The sequence below is a fragment of the Cyrtonyx montezumae genome, unplaced genomic scaffold (genome assembly GCF_038088225.1).
Source record: "Cyrtonyx montezumae isolate F1298 unplaced genomic scaffold, pur_monq_1.0 scaffold_11, whole genome shotgun sequence".
NCBI lineage: Eukaryota > Metazoa > Chordata > Aves > Galliformes > Odontophoridae > Cyrtonyx > Cyrtonyx montezumae.
In genome coordinates, this window is record NW_027071837.1 from 16,066,214 (window position 1) to 16,084,298 (window position 18,085).

Sequence of the window (18,085 nt, forward strand, 5' to 3'; positions counted from 1 at the left end):
GCAGTGTTGGTATATTAAAGTAGACAGGTTTTGTTTCTATATGTTTTGTGTATTCAGAAAGATGCACGTGCAAGTATAAAATAGATTTTTTGTGCATTATTCTTTAATTAAAACATCTTTCTGCACTTCATTAGGTGGAACACATAGAAAAAGAAGCATGCTTTCATGCAACTCCAGAAAGGAAGGGAAATCCAATGGAATTGCTTGAGAGTGACCAGCATAAGAGCAATTGGGAAGGTAATGCAAACTTATGAACTTCCAAAACAGTGGCTTGAACTCTTCTATAATAGGCTAACATGGCCTATTTGGGCTGAGAGTTCTTTCAGAGCAGGCAATTTCTTGATTTTATACTTTAAAACCAGTCCTGGCTGCTGAGGTGTGATAATGAAAACATCAAGCTTTTCAGTCAACGCTGTGGTGCTGAAATGGTGATCTTTGAGGACAGCATGGAAAAATAAGTGAGGTGAATGTAGCAGGTCCAGAAGTACCAGTGCTACACGGCTGGCTAGTTCACATTGGCTGGGGATGAGTTCCCTGAATCTCAGAAGAAAACTTAACCTCAGCATTGCTCCAACCCAGGCCATCCTGTGATCCTATGATTCTGTGCTTCTGTAATTGTATGTTACATGTGTGAGGTGACATTAATTGGCTTGTTTACTGGATCTTCCTCTCCTGCCTCCTCTCTTGTCATGTGAATGACAGCTAATTACCTGTGGTAAAGCAACTGTAATCTAACTTGTAAAAACAACTGAAATTTCTGCAAAGTAACATACGTTTTTACTTAGCACTATATTACAAGTGCACTGACTGGTGGCAATGCTATAGTGTAGTGGGAACGCTGCATCTTGTTTTCAGGGCAGACTCAGGGCCTGACCCTGTGGGATGTTAAGTGTCTCTAGCTCAAGAGATTAGTGTCTGTCATTTGCATGCAAAGCACTGAGGATTCCTGCTGATTTGCAGGAGTGACATCAGACGGAGCACGCAGATATCAGCTGCCTGCTAGCTGGGCATCTCTATCGCACTAATTTGAGTCTGCTGTACACAGATTGTGTCTGAGTCTGCACTTGAACGTGTCATTTGTGATGGTATCTTGCTGTTGTATTTCTATCCCTAATTTCCTGATATCAGAGCAGGTTGGTGGGTCTCTGGTGCTCAGGGAGGATTTTATTATTTACTGTACCTACGCTGTACAGTTGATAAAGCGTAACACTAGCCCCAGAGGAACTGCTTATCTCACTGTGTATATGGATTACCTGTCCCTGCAGCTGTCCCTTGGACTGCTTCACAGTCTGACACATCAGAGTTACTCCATGTGCAGACATCCCTCTGCCATCCAGGTGTCCAGCAGCCCTGCTGCAGCTCAAGGAGGCAGAGCTACCTGATGCTGAGAGTTCTGCTCCAATACAAAAAAATATCCTCCGAGTCATTCTAGACAGCTGTTTTTGGAGTACACATAGAGAAATATCTAGGGAATCCAGGTATCCAGAAATTTGCATGTTAGCCTTACAAACAGGGATGTGCATGGAAAAGAGCTAAACTGCCAGTTGTTGGTACACCTGAAGCAGACAAGCATTTTTTAACTTCACAATAAAAAATAACTTTTTAAAATATGCTTTTGACAGCCATTTTTCTCAGATAATGGCAGCCAAATGTGGGGAAATACTGCTGAATGACTGCATGTCTGGTGTGAATTACTAATGTAGATGGTGCTTGAACCTTGAAGTGCACACTCTTCTCTTTTGTTTAATATAGACTTATCAACCCATGTAGGATATGATGCAAAGGGAGGTGGTTCTGGTGATGCTGACCCTGACTCCTGCAGTTCCACACTTGTGGTGGAAGACTCTTGTACTCTGCTGCAAGAAGATGAGTGCCTTCCAGACATGGACCATCACTGTGCTGCAGCTGCTTCCCTTCCGAGACCCAAATGTCCTCTGGTGAGCCTGGAGGAACAGCACTGTTCGGATGGGGCTGCTGGGGAACTGAAATTACATCAGCGAAACCCCAATATGGAAGTACCTGCAGTTCCAAAATCTCAACAAATTCTAGCAGGAGCTGTGCTTCCTGGTGTACTAGCAGCTGACTTGTTTAGCAGTGCTATGGAAATGGAGAGCATAACTATGTTGGCAGATGTTGAACAAAGGTCCTCTTCGAAGTCTGTGGACCACAATGTCAAAGACAAGGAGAAGGAGGGTGCAGTATTTATTGGCAAAGTAGAAGCTTGTCTGGGTACTGATGAGAGCTGTTCCAACCAGTCTGTCTTAGATACTGCTCTGAGCACTTCACAAGTTGCTGTAGCTGATTCAGAGTCGTCTTCTGATGTCAAGACAGTGGTTTTGAAGTCTGAAAACAGCTCAGCAACAAAAAATGACAATGACAAAATGACAAAAAATGAAACTTTTGAAGATACAGAATTTCATCCATCCAAAGGCAACGCAGAAAAAAAAATAGACACTGCTGCATCTGTGTTAGAAGCAGGTTGCATGCTGCCTCCCAGCAACGTGGAAGTGTCTTTTAAAGCAGAAATACCTTCTCTTTCAAAGGATAACCGTCCTCAGCAGACCTGCACATCTTACGCTTCTGAAAAGCATCCCATTGAAAGTCTGGCCTCTTCAAGTTTGGCCGGACTGACGTGTACTGTCTCTTCTAATGATGACTGTAAGGAGTACCAGGTAAGCAGTACAGCTTCTCACAGGAAACCAGAGAAAGATAGTCAGTCCTCAGAAGAAAATATACTAAGTCCACTAAAGACTGCCACTGCAAAACCAGTTAGGTTTACCATTGCACCTGCGTGGCAAAGATCTCTCTCAGGGGGTTCAAATTCAAAGGAAGATTCCTATACCAGAAGTTCCCCAACCTCCCCTGTAAGACCAGAGTTATATGAAGGAATAACAAAAGAACACGCAGTCATCCAGGATTCTATACAAATCAGCTCCAACAGGTTTGATCGAGATTGTAAGGATGGTGAATTGCACTTGAATTTTTCCCTGGAGTGGGCTGACCGTGAAGCACAGAATGTTGAAAATCCGTTTGGGGTCAAACTAAGGAGAACATCTTCTTTACTGAAGTACCAGAGTGAAAGCCGTGCTGGGTCTCCAAAGCAGCTCCCCTCAGCTCCTCCTGCTGCTTCTGCTGCAGTCAAGGAGGATCAGAAGCCTGTGGGCATTGGGAAGCCACCTCCAAGCCTTCCTGTCAGCACAACATCATTTTTAAAACAAACCGACCTAGGAGACAAAAGGCCTGCCAAGACAAGCTCAGAAGAAGGGACAAAGAAGCAAAGTGGTACTAAACCTTCAGGTATTTATGCTGTACTTTCATTCAAACACTGCAGAAAATGGCAGCCATGTAAAACCTTTGACAAACAAAAGATAAAATCCTCTTGAAGAGGACCACATTCAGCCTTGGGTTTGTTATCACCTCGTAGCTTGATGATTTGTCCAGTCAAGAGAATTCTTGGCTTGTCTTAATGAGGGGTGTGTTCCAGCAAGAATAATATCAGAATAATAGCTTAAGGGCATCCAGATCATTTCTGGTACGACCTATTTCTGCATACAGTTGGAGTTTTAACACAACTTTGTAAAAGGTGCTGCTCTTCTGCACTTAATTTTTCAGACTGCAGCAGTTCAAGCCTTAACTAGGAGTTGCACTATGATTGTTTTTTTTCCTACAGTCACGTAGTTTAAAATACTCAAAAAGAGAAAGGCAGGCTGTGTTTTACAGCCTACATGAAAAAATAATGGTTATCTTACTCATTTAATCTGTGATGTAAGGATATTGTTTCGAAGGCAAAATCCGGTTCTCAGTGGTCTCAGTGGGAGTTCTGCCACTGACTTAAACGGAAGCAGAGTCAGGTAAAAAAACTCCAGAATAAACAGAAAAATGGTTATTGCCAAGGACAGGATCATCAGGGAAGGTAATTCTATCTATCTCCACAGTGTTCAAAGGGTATTACAGAAGCAGAAGGATTTAAAAAACAAAATACTCTAGCTTTAGGTTGACTTGACCTAAATCTCTTCTTTATTCCAAAAATACTTATTTTATAGAAAAAGTATCCTCTCTACATTTGGAAACTGCTTCCTCTGAGCCGGTTTGGATCTCCGTGGCAAAACTAAAACAAAAGGGTTTCCAGGGCCACCCTCTTGCCAAAGAACAGAAAGCTGAAGAGCAAACCTCGAGCAAAGTTGATCAAGAGGAGGTAGCGTACCAAGTGCTCAGTGCCATCTTGATGTCATCTTGATGCAGGTTGTTAGCACTACTCAGAGACATATTTAAAAAAATGTACTGAGTTAGACAGCTGATGCAAATGAATGATCACATGTGTGACTGCACTGTGTGAATCAGTGATTGTTTCAAAGCTGAGTTATCTGTTCTCTTGCGTTATTCAAATCTGAACCTTTCAGGTCTTGCCCATTGCCTAGGTTGTATTTATGTAGCCCAAGAGCTGCTAGCTTTCTCACTACTGGTGCCCTACAAGCAGTGTTCACTGCTCTGCTCCAGTGCTTCTGATTCACTACAGAAGCTGTACTGAAGGTCTGGCTTCTCCGCTGGCTCTTGCATATATTTCCTGTGCAAGCCTTCAATTCCCACTCAGTGAGAAAGAGAGGACAATTTGATTGCATGTGCAGTGACCCTGTATTTATATCTTCCTCCTTGCCCTCTCCCTCCCTAACTATTCCTGTCTGGCTTTTTCTGCATTTCCATAGTTAGGTTTGGAGATGCTACCAGAGCTCTAATGGCAAACTTTGAAGGCAGCTGTCTGGCCAGTTTCTTATTTGCATTCTCTTTTTCTCTTCCTCCTTTTGTAGCAAGTCATCTGTGGTAGTGAGAACATACAGAAGAACACGTCTTCTAGCTTGAAGACTGAGGAGAAGAAACCACAAGTGAAGACCAGTGTGTGTGCAGCAGCAGGTATTCTCTTTCAGCCACAAATTTACACAATGGCTGCAATTATATAAATAACCAGTAAGTGGTAAGAGTGGTAGGGGATGGAGAGTGAACAAGCTGCACAAGGAGGTGGTTGAGTCGCCATCCCTGGAGGTGCTCAAGAACCACGTAGATGTGGTTCTAAGGGACGTGGCTTAGTGGGCATTATTGGTGGTAGGTGGCTGGTTGGGCTACATGATCTTAGAGGTCTTTTCCATTCTTAATGATTCTATGCTATTGAATAATCAGCATACTTTTTGTAAGGCTTGTTCAGACTGTAGTTTGAATGTAAGTCATATATGTATTAGGTCATGTGTTTAAGTTCTATATGTACTGGCTTGCTCACTCAGCAGAGAAAGCAAGTAATGCACTTTCACCTCCACTGCCAATCCATGGAATGGCATATAAACAGGATAGTGATTTATTACTGGCAAAGATCAATACTAAAAAATATTTTCCAGGGAGCAGTCAAAGTTGGATAGTGTCCAGAAGAGAGCAGCAAAAAGATCGGGTCTTCTAGACCTCCAGTCAGCCAGGAAATACTGATGGGAGTGGAGTTGTTTAGTCTACAGAAGGACTTAATTTGCTGCAGAGAGGAAGCTCCAGCCCTGCATGAGCTTAGAGTGCACTGGGGAGGCTGAAAAACTTCCTAACAATAAAGAGTACTGAAGTATGGAATAGGATACGGTCCTTATACAGGGAGTCTGCAGTTTCCATTGCTGGATGTGTTTAAGAAGAGGTTAGGTAAACACCCATCAGGAATAATATAGGTAAGAGTTCCACCCCTGGGAGAGCAGAGGCTGAACAGCCCTTCTCCCGCCCTATTAGCTCTGATTCTCTGTATGAGAAATGCAGGGGAAGAGTGTGACTCAGAGGTTGTGACTCAGATGGCTTTTCCAGGGCTACTGCTGTGCTGAAGCTAATTCCTCCTCGGTGTGGTGCCAAGCACACTTCAGCTAGGTACAGATAAGCCAGCTCTTCAGCTGTACGAGCATCTTATGTGAGCTGAAAACTATTGATTTCAGACGCTGCCTAGGAAGATAAGAAATGCCTCAGTATGTCAGAGAAGTGGCTGTGATCCAGATTCCTGTTGCTGACACTGTCACTATGAGGCCACCTTCCCCTTACAATCCACAGCACCCAGAATTGTTGTTATTAGAGATACTAAGGGGTTACATCCCTGCCTCATCCCTGCAGTAGCTGTTTATAGACCTTTTGTCCCTTTTCAAGTGCTACAAAATGAGCTTTCTCCCTTACTCCAGGCAGCTGACCAGCTGAGGATGTGCACCAGCATAGGGGCTCATGGCACTTGCTATCCAAACTATGGGGGGGGGGAGATGAAAATACCATCATTTTTAGAAAGGATTCTGTTCCAGGCCAACTTCATCTCATGGTTTTAGGTGCAAAGTGCTTTTGCACAGATTAAATGGCATTTCTGTGTTGAATCATACAAGTCTTGGAAGCCACGCAGCCTTCAGCAGAAGCCCAGAACTACACAAAGCATGCTGCTACTCATCTACTAGAACTCATCCTGCCTGTGGGCCTTGCAGCAGAATTAACGTTTTTCTGCATCACCTCTTCCCAAGAACTGACCCAGTTTCCTAATAACTGAGGGCTGTTTTCTCCCCTCCAGGGACAGCATTTTAGGGATAGTCTTCTGCTCTTGGAATATCACAGAGAACTCTAACCAGCGCTGATGTTTACAGAAAACATCGCTCCTTAACTGCTCAGAAAACCATGCTTAGGAAACATTCAGCACAATCAGCACACGAGTAGGAAGTCAGGAAGCCTAAGTGTGAACTCTCCTCTTCTGATTCAGTTCCCGCTAGCACAGCCAGCAGTTTACCCAGCTGAAGGTGCTGCTGGTGGAAAGGATATAGTATCCAGAGGAGATATTTATTTGGATTTTGCTTTTTTTTGTTTATGTCAACTATAAGCAGTTTTCTTCTCCCATGATAGATGGCCCAGGCTTTGTGTGCAATTCTGCACATTCTGTACGCAGCAGCAAAAGCCAGGACAGCTCAATGTCAGCTAAGTTGGGAAACCAATTCCAAGAAATCAGATACTTACATAACTGAGCACGACTGGTTCATTTTGCTGTGTGACAGCCCATGCCCACATGTTCCCATAGCCATGGGAAGACTATCTACCTTGCCTCTTCTCTCTTCCACTTTACCCTAAGCATGGTGAGGTTTGTCTCCTGAAAAATGAAAATGCAATTTGCAAATTTCAGTATGCTTAAATTCTTATATCCTCTCAGATGCTTCCAAAAAAATGTGCTGTGCACGTAGAGCTGCAGCCTGTTTTTAAAGGGTAGTACACTTCCTCCAGTATTCCTAAGTAGAGCTCACCTCCTGCAAGGATAGCAGTGAGCCAGGGTTGTGAGACTCCTGCATGGAGATGTGGAACTTCCTTGGCTTTGATCTGGAGTGTGTCTGATGGAGCTGATAGGCATTTTTCATTGATTTAAGTGCATGCAGAATCAAGCTTCCTGTACTTAGCATTGCTCAAGTCCCTACGTGGCCTCTGATCTTGTGCTGGAGCACTGCAGCCTCATCTTGCCTGCTACATGCCACACACAGGCTAATGGGGTATTGAGGAAATGTTTGTGTTTTCCCAGCTTGACTTAGACATAAAGTCCTATATGAGTTGAAAAGGATGGAGAGAGCACAATGTTGAAAGACTTGTGACCCATATTTTGAGAAATGTGAGCTACACCTGTGAAGCCCCATGATTTGATGCTGTACACAGCCATGCCAGGCTGTCTGATGTCATGAATCTCAAAAATCCTCAAAGAAGGTGGAAGGAGGATCCCTTTTCTAAACAGTAACTCGAAGTCATACAGGGAGTCCTGTCTGCAGTCATCTGTCCTTTGTGAGGATGACAGGCTTGCGCTGCAATTAAGAGGAGCACCTAGCTCCACCAGAGTCCCACCTTCTTGCATTTGACCTCTACCTAATATTTAACAATATTGCTGGAGCAGAATTGAAAACCATACACCAGTTTCTTTTAAGCTCCCAGTGAGCCAGGAGTGATCCTTGCCCTGCAAATATCTTGTTTCCATTTTCCTTCACACTCAGTAGTCTTATTCCTAGATATTCTTGCCAGTCACAGAGCAGAAGAAGCCTGTGGCACTCCTTGCTAGGCACTGTCATGGCAAGTAAGAGTTTGAAAAGATTAAGAAATGAGTTATCCTAGATGTATTATAGAAATACCTGGGGCTGTAGTCTCCAGGTTCAGAGAATTCTGAAGAACATCTTTGTATGTCAGGGGTTAGACAGTTGATGTTAGGACTGAGGAGAAGATTCTTTTGGAGACAGCTTTATCAACGAAAAGCTTGATAGAAATTTGTCCTTTGCAGTAGCTAGCCTTCATTGTAGCAGGACCAGATGGTGCTGGTGATATCCAGTTTAGCTATTTATCTGACTTTTATTCTTGAGTCAGAGACATTCTGGGCTGTTTCTTTCCAGAGAAGGAAGTATTATTGGCAGAACCTGAGTTTTTACCTCTCTAGCCTTCTGATGAGTGATGCATATCTTCTTTTTGGCAGGTAAAGTTGGACCTATTGCACAAGGAGCATCTGTGATTCCTGCTGTAGAAAAGGAAACGAGACACTCTCCTAACCTGCCAATGACACCATGCAGTCCTGCTGAACCACCCTGGCTATCCCTGGCCAAGAAGAAAGCCAAAGCATGGAGTGAAATGCCCCAGATTGTACAGTAGCAAATGACATGAGCATCCTTTTTTGTAATGTCACTAGCTGCATTAACTCCATTTAAATCCTTCTTCACTGTGATCATTTTTTTTGAGAAATAAGAGCCTTAGAACTTTTGCTTGGACTGCTGTATGTAAATATACAGTGAAGAAATACCATCCAGGGCTTAATTTTGAAGTGTTAGCAAGCAGAGCATTTTCTACTACCAACGACTAGGAAAACCTGATCGTTATGTCATGTTTGACTAAAAGACACTGATTTTCTAAGAAGACATGCTTCAGGCTTTTGAAACATTTCCCTTGCTAAATATGTTTTTAAATTTCCGTGAACAATTTAGTGTTCTGTGCAATGTGGTTCTGGCTAAGGAATTAATGTATGCTATAAAATAGATTTGATGCTGTACACTGACACATCATCGTGACTCACGGGCATTGATGTCATCGCACTTGTGTGTAATGCTCTAAGATGGGCAGTCTGCATTTGCTTCTGATTGCTAATGGACCTATTTGTGATAGCTGCAGGATCCAAACAGCACTGTGAGTTGGAGTAATTTTGACTTTTGCGTAGTTTGAAATTGCACTGCTGTGAGTCTTGTGCTTTGCTCAGTGATGTCTGCTGGAATGGCCCAGAGCCACATGCCTCCTTTTCTCTCCCACATGCTAGAAAAAACACCTCTCTCTGACATAAACTCTGCTTTTGGGTAGGAAATGTGGAATAGTCTAGAAAGAAAAAAAACCAAAACCCAAAAAACCCACCAACCCCTCCTTCCTTTAATTACAACAAAGAGAGATTGCTTTTTTTTTTTTTTTTTTTTTGAGGTTCGTCAGCAAACTCTCTCTCTTAAGAGTGGGATAGGGATGGAGATGATTTGCTACCTGGAAAGCAATACCATGTTTTCAAGCAAGGCCACTCCATTCTTTACTGTCTCATGGCTGTGTGATGAAGGGCAGCCACTGTCCCCTGTGCATCGTCTGTCTTTATCTGGTAACCCAACATCAGTTTAAAAATGCCATCATTAGAGGGAACAGAAAAGCTTTGTAAAATTCTGTTAGTTGCTTAAAAGACAATGGCACTTACTGGTCCTTCTTGTTTTGTTTTTTTTTTTGTTTGTTTGTTTTTTGCAGCATTGCACATTCATAACCCTTGTTTACAGTCAGTGCAAAACTTGAAGGCTGACTTGGCCAAAGGGCAGTTTTTAGTTGGATAGGTGGTGCATATTTTTGAGGAAAAAGTTAAAGGATTAATTGCAAAACAAAAAATTAGCTCATTAGAAAGACTTCAGACTTCCAGTCTTAGCCTGAAATTAAACATGTAGATAATAATAATAATTGAAAACAGTATTAAATAGGAGTTAGATTCCAGACAATTTTACGTAGGTGAAAACTTACCCAAGTAGGCTCACTGAAGCTATAGATCCTGTTTGCTTTGTACTACACAAAAAAGAGTTCCAGTGCTGGTTTGTTAATCCAGGCCTATTTTACTACTTGCTTTCTCTATTTTAATAGTCATTTCTTCTCTGGCAAAGATCTGAAGCATCTGTGTTTCTCTGAAGCTTTTGAGTATAATGTAGATGAACGCACTCAGCTTTGATTCCCGAAGTTCTGCTCAGCTGCCACCCCATGAAATGCTTACTGACCCCATGTAAAATACACATTTCTCTATCATCAAACTCTTCTCTTTGCTTAGTGTGGATTGTGGTCCTTCCCCTCAAGTACTGCAAGGGATATTAGAATCTCCCTCCCTGTTTTTACTTTTGATCTCAATATTGTTTCCTTTCTGTTTGGTATATACATATGCTTTTGTAATTGTTGTCTTTGAAGGAACCCCTTTTTATACTCAACTCTCATTTTTATTTCACCATTAAATGTGGTTGTCAATGGTGATGATGCAATTCCTTGGAAACAGTGAGCAATAGATGGCCCTCATTCATTAAGGAAAAAAACCAAGAGGTATTTGCATTAAATACACACTCTATGGATACACTGCTTGGACAGTGATCTTGGGATGATTTTGTGTGGTCTGGGACTAATCAGCACAGATGGTCATACTAATAAGGCTTTCTAAATCTATTTAAGAATGTTAAATATCATCAGAGGGCTGATGGCTCCTTTTGCTCTGGAGCTGCTGCAGCTCCTGTAGGTCACGGGTAGCTTGCACTGCTGTGGTCACAAGAGACCTTGTGAACACTCATTTAAAGGGCTTCAGAGTTACTCACCAGACACTGTAAGACTGCTTGGGGTTGTTTTTAGAAAGAAGAAAGGGAGAATCGTGTGATGCTGCATTTGGTCTTTACTTGCCTCCTGGTTTTCTGAAGTTAATTTATTCCAGTTTCTCCCTGCAGCCAAGAGGACAAAAAAGCATAGTGAGGAAGAAATTGGAGCTAGACTCACGTAACCACAAGATGAGCTTTTAAGATAAACACTGAAACATCAGTGATCTATCAACGCATTTATAAAAGCTGATCGTTGTATTGCTGAGGCTCTGACTTCCCATTGCCCAGTTGTAGATGGTAGGTGATGGACGAGTACAGATAATTACCATAATAAGCTCATTCTGGAGGGTTAAAAAAGAGAACACCACGATCATTTACAATCGCTGCTTTTGGAAATAAGCTGCCTCAAAGTCACTGCGAGGTCACACTGCCAAAAGTGGAACCGCGGGGTTCTGTGGCTCTGGGCCTCGGGCAAAGGAGAGAGCTGAGCCCGGGATGCCCGGCACGGCTGGCTGTGGGTTTCAGCTGCCTTTGGTGCTCCTGTCCAACAGCAGAGGGTGCTAGTGCCATCCCCAAGGAGAGCAGAGGGGTTCCGGGTGCTGCAAAAAGCAGATTTCCATCGTGCAGTATCACAGTGGAAGCTTTTGTGAGAGCAGAGAAGAGGGGTCACAGCGAGGTGTATTGCTCTTTGTGATATGATGGAGGTTTTAGAGCTATGAGGTATAGAAAAAAAATACTATTTTGTCACAAGGAGCCACTGAGAACAGGTGACACCAACAGGGAAAGGTACTGAACTCAGTTGTGAAGGGAGCCATGCAGGAAGATACCTGGCCACATGCAAAAAGGGATCACAGTTCAGAATTTTAACTCTGTTGCTGAGAACAACTGCTGCCTGGCTAGAGGTTAATCTCCATCCCATCCCGATAGAGGATCTGATGATTTTACAAGAGACACCAGAGATACAAACAGCAACTTGACATGCACCTAGATGGAGATTGTGGAAGTTCCTCTTACTGTAACAGCAATCTGTAAAGGAGTCTCTTCTAGCCCAAGTCATTGTGCTGTTACCCAGCTATGAATCAACTTACAGTTAACTGGGTTTGCAGACAAGTAGGAATTCATCTTTTCAAATGAAAAAGACGATTCAGAGATCTCCAGTACCAGTACTGCTACACAGTACCAGCACCACTCCTTAAATATACCCTAAGAATCAAAAACTCTAGACTTCAGATACAACTGAAGAGCCAGTACTCATTTCAATGACCATGGTTAGGAGGAAGGTCTTAGAATAGCAAGGAATAACTAACCATTCTGGAAACAATACTGTCCTGCTTCCTATGTTATGCTTGGACAGAGAGTCCCCCTAAGTAGCAATAGGCTGTCCTTTTAAGTGCTGCAATTTAATATTTTAAACCTATTCTATATACGTGCATTACAGTAGAAGTTCTCAGCTTGGAAAGGTTGAGCCCTCATCCCATTAGTTCGGTTAAGTGCTCTGAAGATCAATACAGGAAAGACATCAGGATGAGATGATACCTTGTCCTTCAGAACTGTAACTGCAGGGATTCTAGCAACCAGAGAGGCATGGAGCTGCCTGCAGAGCCAGACACACTGCCCTCTTCACCTGATCCTCTGCTGCACGGTAGCCTACCTGCGCTTACATTAGGCTTACACTGATTTGACAAACACATCTTATCATTCACCACCAAAATGCCAGTGATTAATGGAGCAAAACCTCTCATGTTCAGGGAATCCCATCATCTGGTTAGGATTCTGGCCTTGCTTGATACACTTCCATTCTGTACCCACTTTGGTTTGTACCCAGTATCATTTATTATGGGCTACTGCTGTTCTCAATTTTACTTACACTGCTGTTCTTAAACGGTTTTTAGTATATTTTATAAAAATAAGCAGGTAAAATAAACCGCAGATTCTGAACTTGGAACACAAAACCATGCATCTGTACCGAACAAAAAAGTTGCTCAGGTATTTGCAGCTGGATGAAGGGCCATGGTTGGACAGAAGCAAGTCTGTAAAGAATGACAGTTTGATTCAAGAAACAAAAGGCTCAGGGTGAGATGCTGGAGTGCTGCACAGCCTGCGAGTCAAAGGCACAGCTCCTGAGAAGGGAGCTGACCAAAGACCTGCAGCTGCCCCTGCCTTGAGGGGCAGATTATTGATTACAGAAATAGTTTAAATCCCTCCTGACACAATAGGAACAATAATAACTCCTCACTATTTTAGTAGCTGTTCAGAAAAATCTCCAGGCCTTTGATGTAAACAGGATTATTGACCGCCAACTCCTCTGATCTGCGAGCCAAGCTGATCAAAAAACAAGTATGAAAACTGCTGAAGTTGTGGATTATTTCATTAATATAATTTTGCCTGAAATAGAAATGAAAAAGCAGAAATGAGGGGTTGGTACAAACATTCCAATACAGAAGGTTGTTCCATACCTGAATCCCTTATGCTTTCTTCTCTCTGCCTCAGAAGAGCTCCTTTAAAGAAACATATGGAAAGTTTCTCCCCCTAAACGTTTTAGCTTGCCACGTATGGGATCAAATCCACTTCTTCCTTAAGAAGTTTCCTAGTAAGGCAGGTTTTACAGTGATCCAGTGAAAAGCTAACAAGTGCAAGTTCACGTACTTTCAGTAGCAGCAAAGCTGCTCTGTTTTGAATCACCTCAGCCTATTTTGTTAAGCAATTTCAGTTAGTACTCCGTTAAATTTTCCCTTCTGTCTTATTCTGGCCTCCAAATTCATTTTAATTCGCAGGTCTTTTTGTTTTTGCTTTTTTTTTTGTTTTTTTTAAACACAGCAGGGTGAGGTTGAGCTTTTTGAAATGAGAAGCTTTCCACGTTTCTCAGGAATACGTTTCTGAAGCACTGAGGTAACTTTTTCCAAATGACACAATAAGGCCATTGTAGCAACAGCAGCAATGTATGGGAAAGGGTCGAAGTCCTGGGGCTGTGTTGTGTTTCCATAGAGCTCCTCGCAGCCTTCCTTAATGGTGCCATTGGCACTGGCAGAGCTAGCAAGCAAGAGGCATTGCTGGCTGCCTTCTACAAATGCGTCACTCCTGCTGGCCTAAGTACCAGCTACATACATCGCTGGTGACGTGGGCAAGTGAAGAAAGCAACAGTCATTGAGAAGCAGGAGGAGGGGAGATGTGTCCTCCAGAGGGTCAGCATGTCATACACACAGAAGGAAACAACTTCCCTGGGCTTTGTCAGCTGTGAAAGTGTGTTTTACTTATATGGGAGTAAATAAAGTGATTTTTCTGTTACAAGGAGATGCATGAATTAGGATATATCTGCGTAAAACCAGATCTGCATTTTAAACACAACAGGCACTTACTCAGCTTGGAGCCTGAATTATACATGTTGCAAAGAAGAGGAAAATATTTGATCCATTTTAGAAGAACACTTTAACACAATGGAAAGCACAGCAGCAAGAGAGGACCTGCCCAGATGCAACAGCTACACAGAAACAAAAAAAAGCTGCTTACCTTTGGAGGGCCTCAGGTAGGCAGAGATCTCCAGCAAGATACCCTCACCTCCACTGCCAACCCTTAAATGAGGTCTGGGAGGCAGTGGATCCTGGCTCCAGCCCTCGCAGTTACAGGTACACTGCATGCACCTGAGCTCCCCGTGTTGGCCCTGCCTTCCCACCAGGTGCTCCATCACTGCCTCAGGCTGTTAGTCAGCATTTCCACTACAGCACTTCATAGGCCAACAGACCTCTACTCACAGATCAGTGATGTGATCTATATTTGTACGGAAGGAAACCAGAGGTGCTTGAAAACAGAGCTTCATTTTCTGTGTTTTCCATTTTGACAGGATGATTTATTACATAAGCAGTCTTAGTGTTATGATCCCTTATGAAAACAAGTGTCTCCATGCCTCACTTTGTTTATAAAAATGAGCTCCGGCTGTGAAGAAGTGCTACGTATGGAGATAGAACAATCAACTGGAATATTTACATTGCATATAAAGTGCTAGACATATCAACATCATATTTCACTTGCTACTTGTCTAATAGTTTCAGAGCATAACATAAATGGTGTTGCCATCTCGAGCCCAGCCACTGCTGGATGCTGGGAAGTTGGGTGCGAATCCACAGCTGGAAGCCAGGCCAGCATGGCTGTGGGGCTGTGATCAGCCTCAGATCTCTAGGAGATGGCTTTGGCTCCTACAGCAGGGCCTGCAGGGTACCAGGTTTGATAAGTTGCTTCTGGGAGCCTTTACAATCCAAACAGAGTAGCTGCTCTATGCAGCGTGCTTGCCTCTATGCCAGCAGGCATGCCGCTCTGTGCGACCCTTTGCTGTCCTTCCAGGCAGAAGCTCCTGCTGCAGTGCTTCACGAGGGCTGTTTGTGCAGCTTCAGCACAGACATCTGAGTGAGCTGCTGCCAGGAGCTGTCCTGGCATAGTCTCTGGTGTCCTTCATGGTATGTTCAATCAACTTGGTGCGGTGGTTTTCCTGCAGCACAGGTGGCCACATGCCTGCACGCACCGATTTGGCCAGCTGTAGCTGTTCACATGTAGCTGTAGTCTTGTTTGTGACTCCACTGGACTTGCTGGAGCTGACAGCAAAGTGCCACTTGTAATGATGTTTTATATTTTTTCCACCCTTGTTCATCTGGATTTCTCCTTTGGAGGCACAGCTGAAAATGAGACGGTACAGACATACTGCCAGGACCAATTCATTTTTAGTCTGCCACTCCTTTGGAGAGACAGCCTGTGTCCCTGGGAGGTTGGAGGCATGGCAGACAGCGGGGTGGAGCACACTGCAGGGAGCTCAGGCTGCCTGGAGCCCACAGCTCTCCCACCCAGGGTCAGATGCTGCCGTGCTGCTGCCTTGCAGGCACACAGCCTCAGCTTTTGGTCCCTCTTCCCCCAGTGGTTTCCTTGCTGTGCTGATGCAACCAAGGACATTCCATAATAGCCTTGTCCTTAAAATGTGTTTCTCATGGCTTCTGCCATGTGAAAGACGTTGAGCCAGCCATGCTAGCAGTGCGTGGAGACAGAGCTGCTGGAACATCCCATTCCTGTGCCTTGCAGTGATGCTCAGTCTGATAATGGGAGCTCTAGAGGCACGGATTCACAGACTCCTTTGTGTTGCCTGAACAGATAAACCCAACAATTTTCCCAGGCAGAACTGGTATTCTTGCGATACTATTGCATTTATTTTTTATTAACAGCATGGATCTGTAACCACAGTTCTGCTGCAAAGAGGTTTTCTCTCTGGGAGTGACTTAAGCAAGAACAGACTTGATGTAATTTTCCAAGGAAATGTAATATAACAAGAAGGATTTCAATGCTAAATGGCACTCCAGGCTTTCTTTCAAATCTTAGGAGCAACTCTGCCAGTCAGGAACAAATCTACTAAAGCCAATGGAATTAGTCTGGTCTAAATAAGATTATAATCAGGCTTTTTTGTTTCTGTGTTGGTCAAATATAAATCTCAGCATAGAACTTAGGGTCAAATCTTCTCCTGTGTATGCCAGAAATGTGCTGAATTTGGGAGAAATTGTCCCAGATTCACACAGTTTGGCACTCTACAGTGAAATAATGTTTGAAAAAATATATCCATGCTTCCTAGGCAGCCCCCGCAGCACCTGACAGGTAACCAGTGGATGTTTCTTACAAAAACAATCTCTGTTGGCTTCTTTGGGTTTCTCATCAACATTCTTTTCCCACCAAGCTCTCACCAGGTGAGACCAAAACAAATGCTTTAGTTCTGGGGTTGTGGAGCTGTGAATCGGATGCAATGCTCTGGTCCACATCTGGATTTGAAACTCCTCAAGGCTTGGGAATGCTTGGAGGGGTTTTTATTTTTGTTCTTAACCCTGCCACTTTCTAGCTCTTACGATCCATGTTCATTCCGGCCGCTCTGTTTACATACAGCTCAGGAGCATCGTGGCTGTTACTATCAACATGCAGCCATCATTATTGCTACCATTAGCTCAAGCCTGACGTTCTTGCTTTAATTAATCTGATTATGTTCAATAATAAATTATAGTAACCCTTTCACCATATTTTCAAGCAGTGAAGCTGCTAATCGTTTTCAGGTCAGTTCTGCAGGCATTCAATGAGAAAGGGATTTACCTTGCTTGGAGGCAGCATTAATCCCTGCCTAAAAAAGATGACAGTATTTCTGGCATCATCAAACTAATCTGACCTTTTTATTATTACTTGTAGCACACTGAAGTAAACTGTTACTGGTTCAGAAGGAATGGATTTCTGGGGAATGCTTGATCTCCCACGTGGCCGATGGGTTCGAGGTAGGCCTGCCATTCTTTTGGTTCTCTTTGAATCGGTCAGCTGACAGCTGAATACCTGAAGCACACAAATGGTAGCTACACCGAGGAGTTTGCAGTATATGCTGTAAGAACATGCTTACATAACCCTTATTTCTATTCATAAAGGTTTATGTGGGTCTATATTGAATTATGCATTTCAAATTAATCCACCGAGGCAGCCCACTGAGATGCCACTTTTCATTTAGGAACTGCATTAAGGACTTTGTGCTTCATTTAGAAGCTGTGAGAGGTTTGCTTTGTGCTGTGGGGAGGAACTGGCCTGCCTGATTCCAACTGGTTCTTAGAGCCACGTCTCAGTCTGCCTCTCCACGTTACCGGTAGAACTCAGCTCTTGACTCGTATGACCCAAATTGCGTATCTTGGATGAACCTGACAAACCCAACCAACTTGTGTCAGTTTTTGGAGATGGATGAAGATTTTCTTCAGGGGTTGGGAACATCTGATCCTGCCCTTAGGACGCTGTGCATCTCAGAATGAGCAGAAATTCACGTTGGGTTTTTCTACCAGCAGCTGTAACTCACATTGATTAGGTGTCATGTTTGTGCCATGTTCCAGACCTTGCAGAAGGATCAAGAGCACTTTGAGATCTTGGTATGGATTTTGCTCTAAGAAATCTGAAGCTCTTAGCTCTTCTTATCTGCGTTCTCCTAAGAGCAGTTCTGCTTCTAAAATGACTGGGGAGGGACTTCTTATAAGGGCATGTAGCAACGGGATGAGGGGAAATGGCTTTAAACTGGAAGAGGATAGATATAGACTAGGTATTAGGAGGAAATGCTTTACTGTGAGGGTGGTGAGACACTGGAACAGGTTGTCCAGAGGGATTGTGGATGCCCCCTATGTGGAAGCATTCAAGGCCAGGCTGGATGGGGCTGTGAGCAACCTGCTCCAGTGGGAGGAGTCCCTGCCTACAGC

The 18,085-nt window shown here is 43.5% G+C and overlaps 1 protein-coding gene across 1 annotated transcript in view; it reads left to right on the top strand.

Annotated features, from left to right (window-relative positions):
* The window catches only part of KIAA1210 (KIAA1210 ortholog), a 34,476-nt gene extending 25,423 nt beyond the window's left edge, over nucleotides 1–9,053 (top strand). The window contains exons 8-12 of the mRNA XM_065729830.1: nucleotides 135–237; nucleotides 1,753–3,297; nucleotides 4,044–4,195; nucleotides 4,806–4,908; nucleotides 8,474–9,053. Of these exons, the coding sequence (XP_065585902.1) occupies nucleotides 135–237; nucleotides 1,753–3,297; nucleotides 4,044–4,195; nucleotides 4,806–4,908; nucleotides 8,474–8,646 (2,076 nt within the window). The 3' untranslated portion in view covers nucleotides 8,647–9,053. The remainder of the gene's footprint in view (nucleotides 1–134; nucleotides 238–1,752; nucleotides 3,298–4,043; nucleotides 4,196–4,805; nucleotides 4,909–8,473) is intronic.
* The last annotated feature ends 9,032 nt before the right edge of the window (nucleotides 9,054–18,085 follow it).